Source organism: Gobio gobio (assembly GCF_949357685.1).
Source record: "Gobio gobio genome assembly, chromosome: 1".
Classification (NCBI taxonomy): Eukaryota; Metazoa; Chordata; class Actinopteri; order Cypriniformes; family Gobionidae; genus Gobio; species Gobio gobio.
The window spans coordinates 53,929,928-53,952,693 of NC_137097.1; the positions used below are offsets into that span (position 1 = coordinate 53,929,928).

General features: G+C 41.7%; 2 protein-coding genes across 7 annotated transcripts in view; both read left to right on the top strand.

Annotated features, from left to right (window-relative positions):
* Positions 1-245: 245 nt before the first annotated feature.
* nacc1a (nucleus accumbens associated 1, BEN and BTB (POZ) domain containing a) overlaps positions 246-22,766 on the top strand; it is a 32,411-nt gene continuing 9,890 nt past the window's right edge. Inside the window, exons 1-6 of one of the 6 annotated variants that reach the window (XM_079824958.1) lie at positions 246-2,129; positions 4,374-5,405; positions 6,863-7,033; positions 8,876-8,981; positions 9,068-9,165; positions 13,047-20,778. In XM_079824958.1, the coding sequence (XP_079681084.1) occupies positions 4,403-5,405; positions 6,863-7,033; positions 8,876-8,981; positions 9,068-9,165; positions 13,047-13,354 (1,686 nt within the window). In that variant the 5' untranslated portion in view covers positions 246-2,129; positions 4,374-4,402 and the 3' untranslated portion in view covers positions 13,355-20,778. Of the gene's footprint in view, positions 2,130-4,373; positions 5,406-6,862; positions 7,034-8,875; positions 8,982-9,067; positions 9,166-13,046; positions 20,779-22,766 lie in introns of those variants that run through there. The other 5 variants (XM_079824959.1, XM_079824960.1, XM_079824955.1 and 2 more) reach the window with 5 other exon arrangements.
* Positions 19,617-20,778, top strand: ier2a (immediate early response 2a; the record flags this gene model as incomplete). The annotated part of the gene is made up of 1 exon (XM_079825016.1): positions 19,617-20,778. The coding sequence occupies one exon, from the start codon at positions 19,617-19,619 to the stop codon at positions 20,175-20,177; it is 561 nt and encodes a 186-aa protein (XP_079681142.1). The 3' UTR covers positions 20,178-20,778.

A 22,766-nucleotide genomic window follows, 5' to 3' on the forward strand; every position in this document is an offset into this window, starting at 1 on the left:
TTGGATGTGAATAGTTAATCGTTTGACAGCTAATATATATATATATATATTCCATTCTGGGCCTGTCTGGTTTAGTGCTTCTAGAAGCGTACAAAAAAAATGATAAACAAAAATATTTACAGTGTAATAATAATAATAAACACACCAATCTGGCAACCCAGTGTTTTCACTTTCACCAAATCGTGACTACGGAAGCCCGTGCGCACGTTTTTCACACACAAAAATGCAATTGGTAATGTAGCTCACCGGGGTAATGTAAGGACATCTATAGGGTCAGCATATGACGTCACGCGTTCGTATAGTTTTCTCTGTAGAGTAAAACACATAGATGTATATGACCTGCAGACGGTGCGGGCAATCTTACATGGATTAGGCTATTCGAGCCAACAGTGAGTATTTCATGCTTCCCATGGAAAATATCTTGAGAATCGCCCACTCATTACATATTTTTAGGGATTATTTTCTATCGGGCTGGCAAAATGAAATATCCATGATTCTTGGATCTAACTCTACTTAAATATGCGAGACATATTAAAAGCAAATGCACCGAACTTGACTAGACTAACCATTTAAGGGCGCAGTAAAATTCCCCGACACCAACCGTTGCTTCAACATAAGGCTAACTTTATTTGATGTTCCCGTTAACGTTCCCTCGCGGTGTACTGTTATGAGTTCATGGCGTTCTTTGCGTGCTCTATATTGGAGATCTGTCTGGCGAGACGTAGAGGCATGGCCTACTTTTTGCGCACGTATGGAAACGAGGCGGTGGCTCTTTTCGCTGTTGCTGTGCCAGCCTATGCGCAAATACATCTCGACGCTGGATAGGTCTCCTGGCATTGAGGCTGCGCCTGTGATGATCATGCGATTGAGTGACGATGGGGAGTCATGTCTAGTCTATGCATGATCAGTGGCTCTGCGCTCCGTATCCCGCTGGAAAAAGAGTTCGCGCTCGATGGCTCTGTAATCGACTTCGCGCCTATGCCCACAATGAATGGCTGTTTCCAGCGCGAGACAGACGAGGCGAGAGAGTGAAGGAGAGCGAGCGCGTCGGACTCCATTGAAACACTTTGAAACGGCCTCCAGCTAGGGGTGAGTATCCTGCCTTCGAGTCCCCGCAGCGGGTCATGTGAGGCTGCGTGACACGCGAGGACGGCGCGCGAGCGGCTGTGCTGGCATTTCGGCTGAAATCCGGTGGCTTTGAGATGTTTGGGGGGCATTGTTTTGGGGAAGGTGTGCGGTGGGGGATGGGCACAGACTAATGGTACCAACAAAAAGTTTAACCACTTCACCGACCTCACTGACATGGCTGAACGCTCGTGCTGGCAGATGTTCCGGAGTCAGAGCTGGCTAATTTAAAAACCTGATTTCCGGGATCTTTTTAATCCGTTAAACGAAAGGCTCACATTTGTGCATTTAGTTTTAAGATAGCACTTTGAGCATGATTGATGTTGTTGTGGCGACGAGTAGTTCAATCATTTTCTTATTGGCGGAGTCTAGCTGACCCCCCCTACTGTCAGCGCTGGTTTAGTCTGGCTCGCCCCCAGTTCGTGCATTTGTCCCGGGATGACCTGTTGATGTCTGTGAAATAAGATAAGGTGGGGTATCCGAACTAGCGCGATATCGCCGTGGAACATTAACTTTGAAATTCCGTGGACTGAAAAGTATGCACTTGGCTATTTAAGGATGCTAGTAACCGGCTGCTCGTCCAATCGTTAGAGATTGTTGAGTGCTGCCGTTGAAATTGAGTGGTGTGGAGAACGGGGCGAACCCTCATGTCAGCGGTGCCGCGCACGAGACGGACCCGTCTAGGCCCGAGGATGTAGGCACGCTCGCTCTCGGTGCGGTGCATTGGCAAAGACGGGACAAGAGCGGCAAACTTGCTCGTTTCGTGCGATCCTCGGTGTGTCGCGGCGTTTCCCCCCGCTGCGTTTGTGCTCGCTCGCATGTAGGTGCTGCATTTCTCACAGAGTGGCTCATAGTGGGCGCTTTTGCCATCGTTCTTCACCCCCTTTCACGGCCCGTGCCAGTGGAGACCTCCGGACGGACGGGCAGATTGACTGACACACGGTTAGCCCTGCCGCCGACACAGCCTCATAACACTGCTGTACTGGCAGGTCTGGCGGCCAAAGGTTTGCTTATTATTTTCTTATATTCTACTCAACTGTTCTGCATTGTTGAATTAGTGTTAGTTTATGCATCGTCGAGTGTTCAGCGGCTACGTCTGCACGTCCATCACACAGGCTTGGCATCACAGTATTAGACAGGATACCAAAGCTGAGCTGTTTTTTTTGTCCCTCTTCCTTAATGTATCAGTGGTTCTCGACTGGGGGCCCGGGTTCCACTAGTAAACTTCCCAATGCCCCAATCATATTATATTTGAGTTATTTCTTTCTTCTTATTTTTTAACCATTAAGCTGTTAAAACATGTCATGTAATATACACGTGTGTGTAATATAAATAGTGTAACATGCATCAAATTACTCTAATGGAAAATCAGGGACTTCACGTTTAGCTGGGCCGTCACTCAGACGTGTGTGTGTGTGTGTGTGCAGCATACAACCTTGGTGAACAAAATGTACTTTTATTATTTGCCCCGTCTTCAACAATTCTATTTAAAGCATCTGTAGTTTTCTGTTTGTTATGTATTCTATCAAAAAGAAAGTGTAGGCTAGTTGAAGTTCTTCAGCTCTTTTAGTTCTTCTATTTGTATTTATTTATTCTTTCCTTGAAGAAGGCAGTGCTAACATTTCATCTACAAAATCTTCCAATTAATCTTTTTTTTCTGGTTAAATATAGGTAATAATAATCAGTTAATTGTTTTAATATATTTACGTTCACAGTTTCTGTTAATAGAAAAGGTACAAGCCTTTGAATTTGACAATGAGAGACCTTGAAGGGTTAAGAACCACTGACATTAAGTCTGTCACTTTTGGAAAAAGTAAATCACTTTTTGATACTGACTGACTAAAAGTGTCCCAGTTGACCTGCATTTACATAATGTATAGAATTTGTCATTGAGAATAAGTACATTTCATGAGTATAATCGATTGTTCGTTAGTTATTAATAATGAAGTTAGTTGAGAAGTGAGATTGCTTTCTATAGGTGTTTTTAGACTCGTGTTGAAAGTTTCATACGGGCAGTTTGAGGAAAGTCTTTAAAAGGTTGTGCCCCCCTCTCTCACACACAGCACTATACCTAAGGTGTCCCTCTCCTCCCCCATCCCAAGGGAAAGCTTCTTAAATAAACCCTGGGCCTCTCAGTGTGTATGTGTGCCACCGCTCTCTGGCCAACTGTAAACAAGCCGTTTTGTCTGATGTCTATGGTTTGTGTGTGTGCATGCAAGGGAGGGGGGAGCGAGCCTGAAGTCAGACAAAGAGGGTACTTCTTTTACCACGAATGTCCTGTTAGTTCTGTGTGATCAGATCAGATTCAGTGATTTTTAATGTGATTGCTTGTGTGGGAAACATGTGCCCAGATGTTTTGCCTACCACGGTCTAATCTTAATGTGTGAAGTATATCACATCACAGTGATATTCTGCCGTGTTGGTTCAGCTGACATCATTTGAGGGCTGTTTTTACTTCACCAAATGATTGCTGAACAATAAGCCAGAATTTTTCTGTTGACAGCAAAATGTCAATCCGTACCTTCTCGGAAAGTTCTGCTGACTCACAAAAAATCCAACAAATATAAGTGTAGTTGTTGCTTAAAAGGAGGGACCACAGTTTTAAACTCTTTATACTTGTATCATGTTGGAGAGTTTAGAAAGTTCAGGCTATAATGAATTTCCCCAGCAGCCTGGCTGTGAGCTGTAATGATGGCTTTGCTCATGGTGTCACATTTAGCAGTAATAAGACTGACTGCAGTGTCAGTCAAAGCCCATTGTTTTCCACCCTCTTCCTCAACTATGACCTCAATCACTGGTTTAGTATCTCTCTCGCACTCTCCCCCTCTCTCCCTCCCTGATGTAGTACTGTAAAGAGTGCCATTTTATCTCTGTCTCAGCTGAATCACCATCTCATTCAGATTAGCAGTCACATCCCGCTCACAGGATTTTAGAGGCGGCTCGCCAACCCCCCTATTATTTTTCAGAGTTCGCAATGTTTTAGGCCCGTCTGCTAAAGGTGCCTACAGACTTGTCCCTGGGGTCTTCTACATTTCACCTTTTAATGTAACAGTCTGTTTCCAATAACCGTTTGTGCTTTGCAATAAATAGTTTGATTTAGTGGATTTTACTGCTTCAAAAGCAAATGATGGTTGCAATGAGTCTTTAGGGATGAACTGCTGTGCTGCTGAGAGAATGCTGCTGACAAAGATCTCTTTCTTTCTCTTCCATCTGTCTTTCCCTCCTTCTGTTCCTCCAATGCCGCTCAGATTTCTCTGGTGGTGCTGGCCATAGCGCCATGGCTCAGACCCTTCAGATGGCGATCCCAAACTTCGGCAACAATGTCCTGGAGTGTTTAAACGAGCAGCGGCTACAGGGCCTGTACTGCGACGTGTCTGTGGTGGTGAAAGGCCACACCTTTAAAGCTCACCGTGCCGTGCTGGCAGCCAGCAGCTCCTACTTCCGTGACCTTTTCAACAGCAGCGCGGGCAGCAAAACCCCTACGGTGGTGGAGTTGCCCCCGGCCGTGCAGCCGCAGAGCTTTCAGCAGATCCTGGCTTTCTGCTACACCGGCCGCCTCAGCATGAACGTCGGAGACCAGTTTCTGCTCATGTACACGGCTGGCTTTCTCCAGATCCAGCAGATCATGGAGAAGGGCACGGAGTTCTTCTTGAAGGTCAGCTCGCCCAGCTGTGACTCACAGGGCCTCCATACCGAAGAAACCCCTCCATCGGAGCCTCAGAGTCCCGTCACCCAGACGGCGGCAGGAGCCGCGGCAAATGGAGGTGGCGGGGTGGTGGCTACGGCAAACAGTCGGCCCACTTCCTGCTTGACCCCGTTGCCCCTGGTGTCTCGGGTGAAGACAGAGCAGCCGGAGGCTTCGCCCTATTCTGTGGTTTGCACACCGGTGGCCAAGCGGCTCTGGGAAGGAAGCAATCGGGAAGGCGGCGGAGGCTCGGGCACAGCCGGAGGAGGAGGGATGAGGAAGGCGGCCCGCTTTTCCCAAGAGATGGCACGTGGAAGCGCCATCCAGCAGCAAAGTAGCATGGGACTTGGTATGGGTCTTGGAATGGGCACGGGGGGTCACAGTGGCGGCGGCAACACCAATGGCAATGGCACGAGCAGTGCCACTCCTGAAGGCACCAGCCCCGGAACATTGAGCGCCTATGCCAGCGATTCACCCATCTCTTACCATGACGACGAGGAAGAGGAAGAGGCGGTGGATGACGGCACTGAAGAGCAGTACAGGCAGATCTGCAACATGTACACCATGTACAGCATGCTAAACGTGGGAGCTACAGGTGAGTCCACAGCCCTGCATGAAATGAAAATTATTTATTTATATCATTACTCAATCATTATATATATTCATTTACCGAACCTCATGTTGATTCAAACCTGAATGATTACTTTTTCTTCCATGGAAAAGAAAAACAGGTGAAAATTTAAGAATGTACTGGTTGTCTTTTTCCATGCAATTACAATGAATGTGAAATGGAGCTTTCAGTCTTCAAAAAAAAAGCAAAATTCAAATGCATCATAAAAGCTGTCCATATGACTTTTGCACTATTATTTAAAGTCTTCTGAAGCCTTACGATAGCTTTGTGTGAGAAATTGACTGAATTTTTCAAGTAAAAAATCTAAATGAAATGAAAAATCTATTTTTTAAATGCATGCTATTGGTCTTATTTTGAACAATTCATCCATAAAAAAAATATATATATATATATATATACATTTTTTTTTATCTTGTAATTTTGAAATGTCAACTCATTCTTCTAGTGAAATGACAGACGTGTCTCTGTTGACATAGGTAGTTGTTTGCAACTTTCACATCAATTCGATCAATCAACAACCGTTGGATATAATCAAGTTCCTGCCATAAACATTTTTTTCCGCTGTATGGTACACTCAGATGTACAGTGAGTAAGGATTAAAGTTTCATTTTGTTTTTTCGCAACTATTAGTTATTCAGTGCCAGTGGTAATATTTCCCTCCCATGAGCTGTTAACGGTTGAGATCATTGAGCCAGTCTGATTCATGAATGAATCATCATTCAAACTGGTTTTGTGAACTGTATTAACGGATTCTTTAAAAAGATTTGTTCATTCATTCACAAATCTAACATCACTACTTCTCTCATGATTTTCACTGTATAATGAGACAAAACTCCAGCTCCAGTCCCTGTACATGATTGCATGGAAAGAAAACGACCAGATCATGGTTAAAATGTCCGTCTTTTGTGTTCCACTGAAGAATAAAGATGCCATAGAGGTTTGATGATGACAGAATTTTCGTTTAAGTTTTAAAATAGCACTTCCCAAACCAGCTCTTCCTTTGTTCCTGCATGTGTTGAAATGTACTCCTGCTTTTTTTCAGGTTCCCATTTTAACACGTTAACTCTTGTCTACTTTTATGTTTCTTAAATAGGAATATCATCATGGCTAAATTCACACTTTTTGTTAAATGCTTCAACCGTTTGGAGCTCATGAATATTTTATCATAAGGTCTTATCTTCTCACAGACGGCATGCAAACTGAATGTGTTCGGATGCCTTTGGATTTCACAGGTCTTTTATTAGTCTTGGTCCCAAGAGGTCTGCATTATCTGTCTGTTTTTGAGAGTCAAAAGACTTGAGTGCTGGCTTAATCTTCGCGACTGTCTAGACTGCATGTGCCGAGATGGTGTTTTTGTCTTCACACTTTCTCTACTCTACATAAACTTCCTTTCTCTCTTTTTTTCTTCTTCTCATCTTCAGCAGGTGAGCGTGTGGAGGCCCTCCCGGACCACTCAGAGACGCGGCCTAGGATGCGTGGTCGGCAGGATCTCGCCTCTCTCCCTGCTGAGCTCATAGCTCAGATCGGCAACCGCTGTCATCCCAAACTTTATGAGGAAGGTGACCCTGCAGAGAAACTGGAGCTAGTTTCAGGTCTGAGTCTGATCGTTGTACCTGCTCCTTAAGAAAACCAACCGATGAGCCAAAACATCTTGAGTCAGTAGTGTATTATAGTGGCATAAATCCTTCTTTTGTTGTTCACGCAATTTTCATATCACCCTGTATTCACTGTAAGAAAACATCTGCTGAGAAAAAAACAATGTTAATCTATAGAAAAGACAAATAGGCACCATACAATTGAGTCATGTTCAATAGCCCGTGAAAAGCAAAGGATCTCTTGTGCTGATTGATAGGTCAACTGTGTTTGGAGAAGCCACATTTTGGTATTGTGGTGTAAAACAGGTTTTGTTGAGTGACTTTAAGGTAGTGGAGGCTTTTATGAGCTGTTAAGCGTGGCCTTAAGTGACTCTGAGCTGTCCGACTGGAACTGTTCAGTACACATAACAGAGGAATTCCGCTAATCGCTGGAACTTTATTTAAACAGCAGTCACATATATAAACACGCTGCTCAAAGTGCTTTACAAATGCGATAAAAGAAAGCATTCGAACAAGACCAGACATGAAGCAATATAAAGTGGAAAATGAAATGAGGAATTGAAACAAGACGAGAAGGCTAACGATAAAAAGGTGTTTGGGGAAAAAACGTCATCAGAAAGTCATTAAATGATGAACAAATACAAAAGCGCTGGAGGAGTGAAAAGTAAAAATGGAAATGAGACAAATGTTTAATTAAGAGCATGATGGAAAATACGCTTTTGAATGATTTTGAAATGTTGTTTTAGTACAGCCCCCCCACCCCCCATCCAATGGAGGCAGGTTTTGTTTTTTGAATTATAATGACTGACTTTTCATCTAGAACCCTGGAAAACTGAGCAAGCTAGTGCTTGATGATCAGACACAAACAGGAATATGATGAAATTGCAATTTACTCCAATTCACTCACTTCCAGGTTTTAGATATGAATGATATTTATTGGACCTTTAGACTCTACTGTACTGCCATTCAAAAGTTTGGGTCAGTAAGATAAAAAAATCATTATATGGAAGAAATGAATTCTTAAAAACATTTATAATAAATTACAAAGACATTAAATAATAAATGACATCTAAAAAATATTTTAAATGGAAATAATTACTATTTCACTGTTGTTTTGATGGAATTAATGCAGCCTTGGTGAGGATTTTCTTTCAAAAACAAAAAAATAAATCCCCAAACGTTTGAACAGCAGTGCATGTGTATATTATAGCATGAGAGTTGTTTCATGCACATTTTTGACATTTTACTTTTTTTAGTTGGAGCAAATCGATTATTCGGTTCTTGAGTTATTTGTGTTGCTGCTACTGTTTGACAGTCACTGTAGAAGCCATCTCAAAACTTTGCTGTCTAAGCCCACAGTTGATTTTTGTTTTCTTTTACTAGTATCTGTTGACTGGCTGAGTATTGATTTGAATTTTATTTTATTTTAAAATGAAGAGATTCATAAATCAAATGCAGCCTAATATGATTTATTTGTATAGTGTCCTGTATTTGAAAAGTTGGATTTCATTAGAAACTACACTGAGCACAGTGACGGTCACTCAAATGGATGCAGTAGAACAACAGCCATATTTAATGAAGACAAAGGTGCAGAACAACAGTGCAACAGTCACTGTTTAAACTTTACAGGTCACAGTCAGTAGTACTAACACGCATTTAATGATCTTTAGCTCTAAGAAGGAGGGCTGGATTTTTGGATATTTGAATGCGTTCATGCAAATCGATGAGTCATAAAGCATTTGTCAGTGTTTCAATATGTATCTGCTTGTATATCTTGAGTATGTTAATATGAAGTAAGTTTCACATATTTTAATCAAGATTCATGTGTTTTGTCCACAGGCACCAGCGTGTACATTTCACGAGCTCAGCTGATGAACTGTCACGTTAGTGCAGGGACCAGACATAAAGTCCTTCTGAGGAGGCTACTGGCTGCTTTCTTCGATAGGTAAGTCTGAGAAACATTGAAGATGTCTTCCGTAATAGTGAAAGTGTATGACCTCTAGCTTTCCTGTTTCTTTTTCTGATGCACAGGAGCACTCTGGCCAACAGTTGTGGAACCGGCATCCGTTCCTCCACCAATGACCCCAGCCGTAAGCCGCTGGATAGCAGAGTGTTGCACGCAGTAAAATGTGAGTTCCTGTTGTTTTACATCTCAGATATTCAGACCACCTCATTTGCGTACATATTAAGGCCTGTTATACAAAGTATGATAACTATAAAGTTTTAATAATCGTTCTATGAGAATTGCCTAGATCACACCAAAGCTATAATCATAACGACACAGAGGATTGATATCATTGGAATTACTTTCAGAAAAATATTTTTCCAGCTGATGAATGATACAAATATTGATAGCCAATCAGAATCCACCCGACTTCAAGAGCATTTAACGTCTCGGGTAACAACTGCAGTTAATGTTATTTATTGCAAAAATGCAACAATACGTATTTTAGACAGCGACAATATGTATGTTGAGTTCAGGCTTTTTATTCAAATATCAACTAATGATCCGTGCTGTATTAAATATGGTAAATCTGGAGGGCTTTTTTTGAGCTTCCATGTTTATTAATTATTAGGGATGCATGATAGGATTTTTTTGAGCCGATACCGATTATAGCCGTGTTTCCACCGTGAGTACTTTCCCCAGCAACTAGGGACTTTGGGGTGGTACTCTGTGTGTTTCGACTGCAGGAACCGGGGTCTAAATAAAGTTCAGGGTAAAAATATCCCCCTCAAAACGGCCCTGCTTGCGAGGTAGTACTTTTTCAAAGTTCAGGAGCTTTCGGGGGTGGGAACATGCTGATTGGCTGAGTTCACGCAGCATTTTATTTCAACCTAAAAGTCTGTTGCGGTGCTTGCAGTAAGAGTTGTGTGCTATTCGAATCAACAATGAAGTTAAAAAAATACAACGATGGTCGAAATCCAGTGGGCTCTGGAAAGTTGCGTGCAGTCCTACGCCACCGGACTAATCTTCACGGTACTTTAGACTGCGATGGAGACGCAGACAGCAGCAGGTCTGGGGGAAAAAAAAGAGTTCCTGGGGGAAAAGTTCCTGGGATAAATTGTTTTCTGGGTAATTTCAGTGAAAACGGGGCTTATAACAAACAATTATTGGCCTATTCCGATATTTGAAGTTTTGTCGTTAAAATAAATAGTGTTTTGATTGTTTTAAATAAGCAAATTTCAAAAACAAAAATGTAATGCTGCATCATCAAATAATTTCTATTGAATATAGATTGGATCCATTTAACATTCAGCATGCCAACATAAATACAACAGAACAAAGATCCAAATGAAATAAACAGTGCTTTTTAGGTAGGTTTAACAGTAGATTTCAGGTACAGAAATAAAGTAAACAGATGTAAAATAACACTGAAGAATATGCAATGTATGAATTAAATGCATATTAAACCTTATTTAAGTTACAAAAATTCAAGTTAAAGTTACAAGAGTATTGACTAAATATAAACTAAGTATATGTGTATATATATAATTAAATTTTTTGATTAACATTAAATTATAGACAGCAGGAATATTAGTATTATATTATTATTACTGCTGTCACTTTAAGAGCTGCTCGGATCCAATATACTGTTACACAATTTCTCAGCTGTTTACATTTATTTAAGACATAACCAACTATGTAAAAAAGGATACTCGCCAAGACGGCCATTTTGATATAATGTTTTGTGACTTAAAAGAAGCGAATGACAACTCCCTTCAGTATTCGCACACTGTCGGCTTTCCGGGCGCGCGCTATGGATGTATGTGAACTCACACAGTGAGAAGAATTGAGTTCTCTTTCACGTCTTCTAGAGCTCAAATATTTAAATTCGCAAGGCTTAAAACCACATGGAAAGGACAAACTTTCATGAAGATGCAGCACTGGCCTGATGAACAAATCACTTGTCCCGAGCGTCATTCACGCTGACCCTGTGCAGTACTTATTGTTGAGCCCTGCTGTATTTTGTACAGATTTCATTGTGTTTTTGCAAATATGTAATTATTTTACCCTTAGAAAACGTTGGATTGTGCAACAGATATTATACATGTTTTATCAACCTTTTTCATGCTGTAGCCGATATGCCAATGGTTGTAAATTGATCAAAAGTCATCCGATAAATATTGGCGGAAGATACATTGCTGCATCTCTTAATTATTATTAAAGGGTTAGTTCACCCAAAAATGAAAATTCTGTCATTAATTACTTAACCTCATGTCGTTCGACACCCGTAAGACCTCCGTTCATCTTCGGAACACAAATGAAGATATTTTAGTTGAAATCTGATGGCTCTGAAAGGCCTCCATTGGCACAATGCACGGTACACTCTCAAGACCCATAAAAGGTACTAAAGACGTCGTTACAAAGTCCATCTCATTACAGTGCAGGTTCTACAATAACTTTATAAAGTGACGAGAATAGTTTTTGTGCGCAAAAAACCCCTAAATAACGACTTATATCATGATGACCGATTTCAAAACAAGGCATCATGAATCTTCGAAGCGTTATGAATCAGTGAGTCGATTCAGCGGTTTGAATCGCCAAAGTGACGTGATTTCAGCAGTTTGGCGGTTTGACACGCGATCCGAATCATGATTCGACTCACTGATTCATAACGCTTCGAAGATTCATGATGCCTTGTTTTGAAATCGTCATCATTATATAAGTCGTTATTTAGGTTTTTTTTGCGCACAAAAACTATTCTCGTCGCTTTATAAAGTTATTGTAGAACCACTGTAGTGAGATGGACTTTGTAACGACGTCTTTAGTACCTTTTATGGGTCTTGAGAGTGAACCGTGCATTGTGCCAATGGAGGCCTTTCAGAGCGATCGGATTTCAACTAAAATATCTTCATTTGTGTTCCGAAGATGAACGGAGGTCTTACGGGTGTCGAACGACACGAGGGTAAGTAATTAATGACAGAATTTTCATTTTTGGGTGAACTAACCCTTTAATTATTAATGAAAAATTCAATAGATTATTTAATAAAATACAATATTTAAAACTTTATAAATATATGTAGCCAGGGACAGAGTGCATATGTGTCTAACATAATTCTGTATTTTTGGCTAAGCATAATCAGGAATATTTCGATTCTGGTCAATGAACAGTTGCCAGGTGTATAGCCATAGCTGCTAAGTTAAGTCTTATGCTGCGTCCCAATTCGCCTACTTATACTACGTCCTAAAAGTATGTACTCTTTTTGTGAAGAAAAAGTACATACTTTTGAGTGTGTAGCAGAAGAGTATGCAAGCTTTGGGACATACTACTTCGTCATTTTTAACGGACTCTGTTGCTTAGTTACGTGCGTCCCTTCACCGTTTAAACTGCCCTGTCAATCATCGTCCCAGTTCAAATCCTCCACATTCAATTTAATTTCCTACCGTATTGGAGAGAAATGTAGTAGCACGTTGATCTGCCATTCGTGGGTCTTAAATGCAGAGAATCCACTCATGTGTTTGCAAAGTTAATGGCCAAACGTATCATTACAAAAGTTCACAATGCTGCTGCAGGTGAAATATAATGTGGATAACATTGAATAAATATATTTTTGTCATGTTAAATACTGATAATTGCTCACTCAAACCCCTTTATCTATTCCTCTCTACTTAACCGTCAGACTCGCGTAACCGTCAGTGTTTTAACACTTTTTATCCGCATTTTTAGTTCTAATCGAATCCTCGTCCATCTCACAATGGGTTGTGGGCAATATCAGCCGTTAGAGTGCGCATCGATCTGCACTTCGAATTATGACCAGAAATAGTAGACCATCCGGGAATACTCTTTTCAACATACTACGATTTGGGACATACTAATTCTTTTTTCGAATACTATTTAGTACGGATAGTATGCGAATTGGGACGCAGCATCTGTCTAAGAACTAATCCAGGGGTCAGCAACCTTTTTATCATGAAGTACCATTGTTAAGTTTATGAATCACTGTGCCATAGTTATCATTCTTGGTGTGAACTTGCCTTTAGAAATGTCTCGCTCCCGTATGTCAACAGTTTACTGCCAGAACTTCGCCACCAGCTTTAAAGAGAGCGAGATGAACGCCATTGCGGCAGACATGTGCACTAACGCTCGGCGCGTGGTGAGGAAGAGCTGGATCCCCAAGCTGAAGCTACTGATGGCGGAGGGCGACGCCTATGCCAATTTCCTCCCCGACAGCATCAAGATGGAAGCGGATGGCCTCAGCGGCGAGCCTGCCTTCGAGACCGCAAGCCTGGAGGGCGGCGCTTCGGTGGAGACCGGAGGATCTTCGGGCGAGTCTCTGCAGGGGGTGGGCGGAGACAACGGCACTTTGTTTCAATGAGCGACCCGGCAAGGAAAGTCCTGCCCCATCCCCTCTGCCGCCCCACCTCCTTCCCGCCTCCCACCCCGCTGCGTGACTCTGGGCTCTGCTGCTTTTGCCTGGGATGGGAAAGGGAGAGTCGGATAGGAGATTGGAGGAGATAGCACGGTCTAGTATCGGGAGGAACACAGGGGGTTTATGGCAGGGGTGCCATTTTCTTTTCAATCATTTTTGTTTTTGCTGAATAACCCTCTTTTGCACAGAAGATCCCCTTTGCCTCCATGCTCGGCAAGTAAATCTAGTCACCGATGCTATAGGAATACATGATTAGGACCAGGAAAAGTTATTGCGACGGGAGGGCCAAGGTTCCCTGATCTCACTCTACTGAATTTGAATGTATTAGTTTGTAGCACCTGGCTATGTCAGACTAGCCGATTGTATTTGGCCCAGGAGAGAGACAGGAAAAATGCTTGTCATGAGATCTAAAGGAACAGCAGATGGAGAGAGTAGTGAGGGAGCAGAGGAGAAGGAGAAGTAGGTGGCATATTCTGTCTCTCATTCTGTCTAAAATGGAAAGAATCTGATATCCTCCTCTCCTTCCATTCCTCCCAAAATATATGTGGGATCTTAGTCTGCCACGTTCTTTGTTTTTTATGTCGCCGTTTTCTCCTTTCTCCTTCTACTTGTTCCACTGTGTGTGATTTTATATGAATCCAGAGTTGATGAAAGATGATTAAGGACTGTAAAGGATAAAAATATATTTATCTGCTCACACCTTTAGAGATTGAGAGAGAGAGAGAGGGATTGTTTTAAAATCTCTGTTTTTTGTTTTGTTTTTTTACTTAAATGTTTCTCAAGAGACACCTTGTTATTGGGCTTTAAATGGAAATGGTATGAAAAATGAGAAATATTTTTGCATAAGGATTATCTTGCATTTCAAAGACTGGTGCTTGGCTTCTATCTGGATTACGATCACTTCCATAGCAGAATTCGTTTTGACCAGTGATGTATGACTTGCGGCTCTCGTTGATTTAAGGGGTGGTTTATCCAAAAATGAACATTTCTGTCATCATTTATTCAACCTCATGTTAATCCAAATCCGTATGATGTTCTTTCTTCTGTGAACACAAAATACTTTTTTTCACTGAAAGGCAATGGGATTCTGTGGTAATTTGCACCCCACTGACTTTCATTGTATGGACAAGAACAGTTGAAACATTCTTTAAAATATCATCTTTTGTGTTCCATACAGTTTAAGAACCACATGAGAGTGAGTAAATGATGGCAGAATCGGATAAACTATCCCTTTAAGAGAAAATAAAAATTGCGTAGGACATAAAAAACAAAGTGTTTTTAGAGTGTAAACCTTTTAGCTTTCTTCCCCCACACAAACATGCTTTTACAGCCCAGGGGGAAAGGAGGTTGTGCTTCTTATTGTTAGTCACTTTACTGTCTTAAGGTTTGGGCCTGACTTTGTGTGTGTTTGGGAGTGGAGGAGGGTTTACATTGCCTGTGTCCCAGGAGAGGAGGAGCAGAATGATTAAGTCTCTTCATGTTGCCCATGTCCCTGTTTGGGCAGCTGTGTGTGCGTGCGTGTGTGTGTGTGTGTGTCTGTGCTCGCTTAGGCAAGCATGTGTGTGTCCGCACAAGTCACCATCTGTATACATTCCTTGCACATAGTTGGCACTGTGTATTTGCATGTGGGTGATGTGTTGATTCTGGGATTTAGGGTTTGTTTGTGCGTTTATGCGTCGGAGGCGTCTCGTACGTATAGTTTTAAGGAAATTCGGCCATCTGAAGGTTTGCCATAACCCGTGAACTTTTGCATAATCCAGATTTCCATCAGGATTTGAATGAGATTGCATGTGATGTCTTGATGTGCACTTAGGCATGGGTTTTATATGCACATGCCTCGCAAAAACAGAAATACGATACTTTAGATGATTTTAATATTTCACGCCCAAATTATTAGGCCATGCGTGTTTGTATAAGTCATGTTTTTTTGTGCATCTGATCTCCTGGGACACATACAGTAGCCGCCCCCTTTCGGACAGAGGAAATTGACCTCTTTGCACCTTTTCGTAGACTGAACTAGAGCCTTTTGCACCTTTTTGTAGAGGAGAGTGGTGGATTGTGCACCTTTTTTGTAGAGCGTAATCGATGGTTTTTGGACTAAACTTCGTGGATGTGTATGTGTCGGTATCTGGCCCGGGACAGGATGCACCCCTGCGTCTGTGGCCAACTGTGTTGAATACTGATGTAAATATCGAAGAGACTGTTGAACAGATTTTGACCACGTTTTTAACAGGTCGTTCGTCTTTTTAATTGATGGCTTACATTATTTCACCCCTCTTGTTTTAGCTCATGTTTTTTTTTTTTTTTTTTGCATAACCAAGTCTGGCTTACCTGCTGTTTGTATATCTGGAAATTGTAGTTTTCTTGTTTTGTTTTCAGGCTTTTAGAGTCGTAGGAAATAAAGTGAACTCCTGGCAAGTTTACGTCTTAAATGCAGTCTGGTTCAGGTCTGACCAGTGACCTCCTTTCTTTCTTTTTTTCCGTTTTCTTTTGGACCAGAAGACAATAATGCCTCTAGTGTAGAAATGTATAACATTGGCCAATCCTGGAAAATCAACACCTAGGAATGTGCATGCTTTCATTTCGTTCTCCGTTTCATTTCTCCATTCTTTTAGCAGACCACGTGTACTGTATTTACTTTTCAACTACTACTAATTCAAGGTGAAAGAGTTGACTTGCCAAGTTTTTTAAGGATACAATATAGAGTTGTTTGACTGATCATAGAGTACCGAGTATTTTTTCATTTCTTTTTATTGACTAAAGTGCTGGGAAGGTGTGGGGGGGAGGGGGGCACGGTGAGGGTTGAACTGGTGCTATGTGTGCTATTCTTTAGATGTTAAAGGCCTGCTGGGTCACTGGTGCCTTTTCAGGAGGACTGCGGGAGACGGACTGCGTGTGTATCTGGGTGGGGCGTGGAGTGGCGGCGCTCCTCTCTCTCCTCTCGCCAGCTATGACTGTGCCAGTGTTTATGCGTCCTCCATTTTGATGGCACAGATCACATATGCTGCATGCGTCGCTGGAGAGGAACCGCTGTGTCCATGCGCCACCTGCTGTCTGTGTGTTGTTACTGCGGCTTAAATTTACTACTTATAGTCAACACCAGGAGGTGTCATAACTGAGAAAGATGACTTTTAGTGGCCACAAAAGATGGCCTTTCTTCTGGGAAGTTGAAGGTGACGTGTGTAATTTTTTTTCAATGTTAAAATACTAAAAGTAAGCCATTCGATGGTTGATTTCCCCCGAAAGGTGTAACACTGTGGCTCTGTGGCGCTATCAAAAAGTTGCTCTGTTTGTTTGAGCATCACAACAGCCTGAAAGAGCTTGAAATCATTATTTTTGTGATTCCGTTTCAAATTACACACTTTACCTTTAAAGGATTATTTTTATTTAGGAAAAACTTAAGTCTCACATGGTATCAAATGTTTCTTAAGGCAAATATATAGTAGGAATGAAGGGACCAGTGTTGATCAGAAAAGGCCAGGATGTCCATATCACGCTGCCTGCCTGTCTGCTCTCTATGCCCCGAGTAAAGCACCTTTTTCTGGGATTGGCGTTCATAGACGTGCTCCCCGGCACCTTGCAATTCAGTCTGACTGTGTCACGGTGCGCAGGGAGCAGATAGATGGCGGATGCCTGTGAGGGTGGAGAAAGAGCGTGAGAGTTTAACTGCCCATAAGTCTTGTCATCCTTACTTGTAACACAGTTTGTTGGGGTACTGTGCATTGTAGATCATTGTGAATTTGTTACCTGGTGGATCGCTGACAGCATGCAAGAGAGAGTATGGAGCGGTGCATTAAAAATGGAACTCTTTTATAAATAGTGACTGTCTCTCCTCTTTGCAAAGGCAGAAACCGGACCCGTCTGTTTTGAAGCAACGGACTGGCTGCATTTTGCAGGTTTTCCTTTAGCTTGCAGTTTTTGCGACCCTTTTTCTTTTTTGGTCAGTCTAAGCCTCTTTACCCAGAATGCAGCACTGCTATTCCACTCTAAATAACAGACACACCACATAAAGATACTCTCACCTCTTTCTCTGCGTGTTGCGTTCTCTTCCAGCACACCCCAACACTCTTGCTTTCAGTCTTCTCCCTGAAATGAGATGGATTATAACCCAACTTTGCAAATGTTTTGGTAAAGTAACGTGTGACAGCCGGACAAATTGATGTCCGGACGTGGTATCACGAATTACAGAGAAATACAGACAGGATGGGTGATGACATCAGCTCGCTTGAACACTCAAAACAACAAACTGGTTGTGAACCTTTTTTTACGATGCAGTGTCTCACTTTCTATGACTACATCCCTATACAAATCTATATACTGTATATTACATAGAAGCACTAATGAAGTTTGATTGTTAGTCGTGCACTCTCAGCATGAGTTGTAACCCATACCCAGCTGTGCTCATGCGCTGACCCTGTAACGCCAGTGCTCATCCACTCCATTCTGTCTGTGTTCAAAGTGCCAATAACTTTGTGAATCCCTAACTGTGACCCAATATTATCAAAAGTAATTGCACATTAACTACTGTAAAAAATGAGTAAGAGAAAAGTCAAAGGATACAGCTGAATATCTTAATAAAAGTTTGTAACAAAGATTTTTGTCTTTGGTGCTTTATTTTATTTATTCAAAAGAAAAAAAAAACATTATTGGTATATCTCGTTTCTTTTTAAACCAGACCTAATAGCTTATCCTAATACATTTACTTCTCAAATAAATGTAGTTTGATTTAAGATTTATTTATATTTGTACCAGGAAAAAAAGAAATATACTGACTAATAATTTTTTAAAGCATTTTAATTTACAAAAGGTAAACTTACATCCCCTCTGGAAGTCCGGTGAGGCCACCTGGTTGACAACCACTGTGTTAATATTGACATGGTAGTATGTTTAACATGCTCTCTAATTGCAGTCCTCCAGGAGGTTTTCACTGAAAACAAGTAGCCAATGTTATATGTGAATTCGTGTTAATAATTTAAGTTTTAGGAAAAGCAATATTTGATTGTCTTTTTTTTAAAGGCACATGACTTTAGTAAAAATCTTACTTTCTAAATATCTCAATGTACTCTTTTCTTCTAACAGGTCATGTTGACATTGGGAGGTATTGAGAGCTTATTAATCACAAATGGCCCTGAACAGAAGCTACACATGATCATAGAGAAATACGTGGAGTTTGTGCAACCTTTCTTTAACAACCTGGTCATGTCCGCAATCCAGTGATTGAGTTTGAGAGCACACTTTAACATTTCATTAGTACTATTTTTAACCCACCGAATAGCAGGTTTTACCGTGTTTCATGAACAGCATATCTCGTCTCCTCTGTAATTTTACAGTTCCTTCGTCCAAAAACTAAATTGAATGTGGACCGAATATAGAAAAATTGTGAAATACACATTTGTTTAAACATCTGGGAATCTAACGTTTGATAAAATGGTGCTGTTATACGTTTTACGCGAAAACCGCTGGATCCACCCGTAAATGGGCAGAGGAAGCTTGACGCACTCGTGTCGTGTGAGGTTATTGGTTATGACGAAATCTCTTGAAGCAAATAAGGCAACAGGAAGTAGCCTGACCGAGCCCACGCATCATGGGTTTTCCGTCGAGCGGACCAACTAGCGGATGCACCTTATATGGGCATAAGAGAATGAGGAAGCTAACAATATCCATGGGGATAAAAGTATCTATTAAACCCAGGCTATAAAAAGCGCAAAGGCGTATTGTGCATTTGTCATTGTGTTGTATTGTCGAGATACAATAGAATAGAATATAAATAGAATAGAATACATGTTGGTTAAAACTGCAATTATTTAAATGTAGGGTACTATAAAACAATCATAAGATGAAATCCATCGACGTTTACTTCACATGTTCCATTTTAAAAGGTAATTGATAGTCGAGTGATATTGATGATTGATCTAGTATTGAATCGTCAAAAACATCTTCTGACTGATTAGGCTTCATCAGAAACCGGGTGTAAGATACACGCTCTGACTTATTTCCTCAACCACAGCCGCGATTCATGGGAGGAGCCCGAGTGTCAATCACAAGCGAATACGTCACCAAAACTACATAAAGCCCGCTGTCTTGACGCCGAGGTTTACTTCGGTGAATGAAACGACAGTAAAAGTAACCTGAGCTCAGGGAGAGTTGCTCAAATATATTGTTTGTATATTTAAAAAGAGATTAGAAGTTCTTTAAACAAACAAGAACAATGGACGTCACAGCAGAGGCCAGGCATGTTATGGTCCAGGCTTTGAGTAAAATATACAGCTCGCGCACCCAGCGTGGTGGACTCCGACTCCACCGGAGCCTGTTGCTGACGCTCGTCATGAAATCTGCAAGGGACATATACCACTCTGCCCGACTGACAAGCGAGCAAGATGGACAATCCGACAGACTTGGTGCCACAGAGAACACATCACGAACAGAAGAGCCCATGGACACCACGAGCTCCACGACAACACCTCTGCGCGCGATAGCGACACAGCCCACCGAGGACGGGCAAAGGTCCGGACTCGAGGGTCATGCACATCCACACAGCCCGGCGGGACTCACGGTGGACAAAGAAAACTGCAACCCAAACAGACTGGACCGTCCCTCTAGAAAGCGACGGAGCAAAACGGCCACAGATCCCGACTTCCTACCATGCAAAAAAGCCAAACTGGAGTTTGTGGAGGCCCGAGGAATTCTTCAGAATAATTCCACAAACTGCGGTAGAGCGCTGGACTCATTGTCACTTGTGCCAATGCCAAGAACAATTGTCACATTTTGAAAAGACCAATGGCACAACACAAGGACAGTAGTGTGAACTTTGCGCACTCGTATGGTGGCGCACAGATGCTACCTGCTGTAGTATCGAGGGCACTTGACGACGGTGGAGAAGTCTGTGGGCGATTACTCACAGTGGAACAATGTGACAGCTCATCGGAGAACGGGCTGTTTTGGAAAAAGGTGTGACTCATGGGGCTTGTTCGAACTGTCGCGATTCTCTGATTCAGGACCTTTTACGAGAAGTGTTCCTGAGAGACTTCCACGGACATTCACATCAACTTTATCTATTTATTTATTTGCCAAGAATGTTTTCTGGCTGTACTGTGTTGTTTCGACTGTATTTGTCTATGGTGCTGTCAGGATTGTCCAGTTATGACACTGACTTGGATTTGTGTGGTCTCCTTGCCATATTAAGCTGTGTTTTGGAACATTGCAGCTGTTTTCTCACTGGCCCAGGCTAGTAGAGCTGCTGGGGCATTGTAGCTGATCAACCAGGGATTTTCCAGCAGGTTAACATGACATAAGCTATTACAAACAGACATTGTGATTGTTATGATCCATCTACCTCAATTTTGTACAATAAACTATTATCTGATATCTTATTTGTGTGTGACGCATTGTGTATCTTGAGAACGGTTTAATCCAGGAAGTGATCTGACGGAGCCAGCTAGGCGTGTATATTGTAAACGCGCTCTGTTGAAAGTATTCACGGTCACGTGACCGGAGGTGCGGAAGCCTCGCGGGCAGGAGGTGTTCGCGGAAGGCAGGAAGCGGTGAGCACATCAGGCCGGATAATCGCTGTCGTCTCTTTTCACACTCCCACTTCTTTTTAACCCCCGTAACCGGCTCAGGATATGGGGAACAAAAGAAGAGAAGCTGTAAAACGTTTACAGAGTATTAATAATGGACCATTATTACCAAGTGTTGTTAAACTCAAACTTCACACTTCTTTTTATTAGGTTAGTCATTGTCCTTATCCTGATTGTCTTCTCTATTTTAAGTTATACTAGTATGTGAATGTATGTGTTCAACCAACCGTATATCACAATATCCAAACAGCATGTGACTTTTCCAAATTATAAATTTCAGCATTCTCCGCGCGCACCCTAAATTGTCTTTTGGCGCATTTAGTACAATCACTTTTTAAAATATCTAATATAGTTACCTTCGCAGCGCACGATTTCTGTTGCTGTTTTTACAACTTAGCACTCGCCGAAACGTTTCTAACGTAACATAGCCTATTATTGAAACGGTATAGCCTACCTAGTATACACTTATTTGAATCAATATAATAATATAGTAGTTATAGTCTCCTCTAAAATCTTGTATGGTTCAAAACCTAATTCACATTGTGTCGTTGTTATGAGCAAACACTAGATAGGCCTATATGCTACATAAATCTGCATGTGAGCCATGTGTGTATTAGTTGTTGACCCAGCAAAATCATGCCCCGTGTTGGATGGATCATGGGATAAGGGAGCAGGAAGCGGGAGTGAGGAATGTGCTAGTGAGCGGAAGGATGTATTAATAGACTAGAGGAAGGACAGCACCCTTCACACATCCGCACATCTGGCCGACATACAGCAGACAGCCAGTGGGAGGGGGAGCTGCCGAATGCCTGTGTGGCCCATCGATTGTCCTGCTAATGGAATGAGCCTCCCCCTCCCTTCCCTTTCTGAAACCCGAGCCTCCAGTGTCTGAAATCTCACAGGAATGCACTGTTGGCTCCTGCAATCTCCTGACCAAACGACTTTACAGCACTCGGATCAGCAGAACTATATACACAGAGACATGCGGGATCAGAAAAGGACAGAGCAAGGGTAAAACAAAAGGAACAAGCTAATAATTTAGCCACACGCCACCCATATAGATAAGACAGAGATACTACCTCATCATTTATATGTGGGATATACAGTCTGTGATCACATTTTAGGCTATTAACATGTCACCTTTGAAATAGACTAACCCCCGGGTTCACAGACACAGTTTGAAGCTATAGTCTAAAATGTATGTTTGAGCTGTTTTAACTGACTTGCACTGACATATAGATTGAGTCAGTGCCTTTTTTTTTGTCTCAAGATGCACACCATGTTTTACTGTTTCTCTAAAAGCCACATAAATGCCCTAATTGAATTAAGGCCTAATTCTGACTTAATATAAGCCCGGTCTCTGAAACCTGGCCAAAAAAGTGTGAGAATTTAGCTGTAGGCCTATTTAAAATATAAAAAATAAGAAATATTTAAGATTCTGTGGCTCAGATATTTAACGTGTAACATTGACCGTATAAAAGGTATAGTTGTTCCAAACAAATATATATAGGCTATATAGCTACATTAAACTGTTCAAACTGTTTTGGTTACCATTGACATACAGTAAAAAAACCGACTGAAACATTTCTCAAATTATCTTTTTTATGTTACACAGAATAAAGTCATACAGGTTTGAAATGGCATGAGGGTGAGTAAATGTTTTTCTTTTCTTTGTAGACTATTGGATTTTCGTATTGCCACTGAATCTCACAAGATGCTTTTAAAAACATGCTGGATAACATGATCATGCTTGTAGCTCAAACGGCGCTGCCATTAAAGCA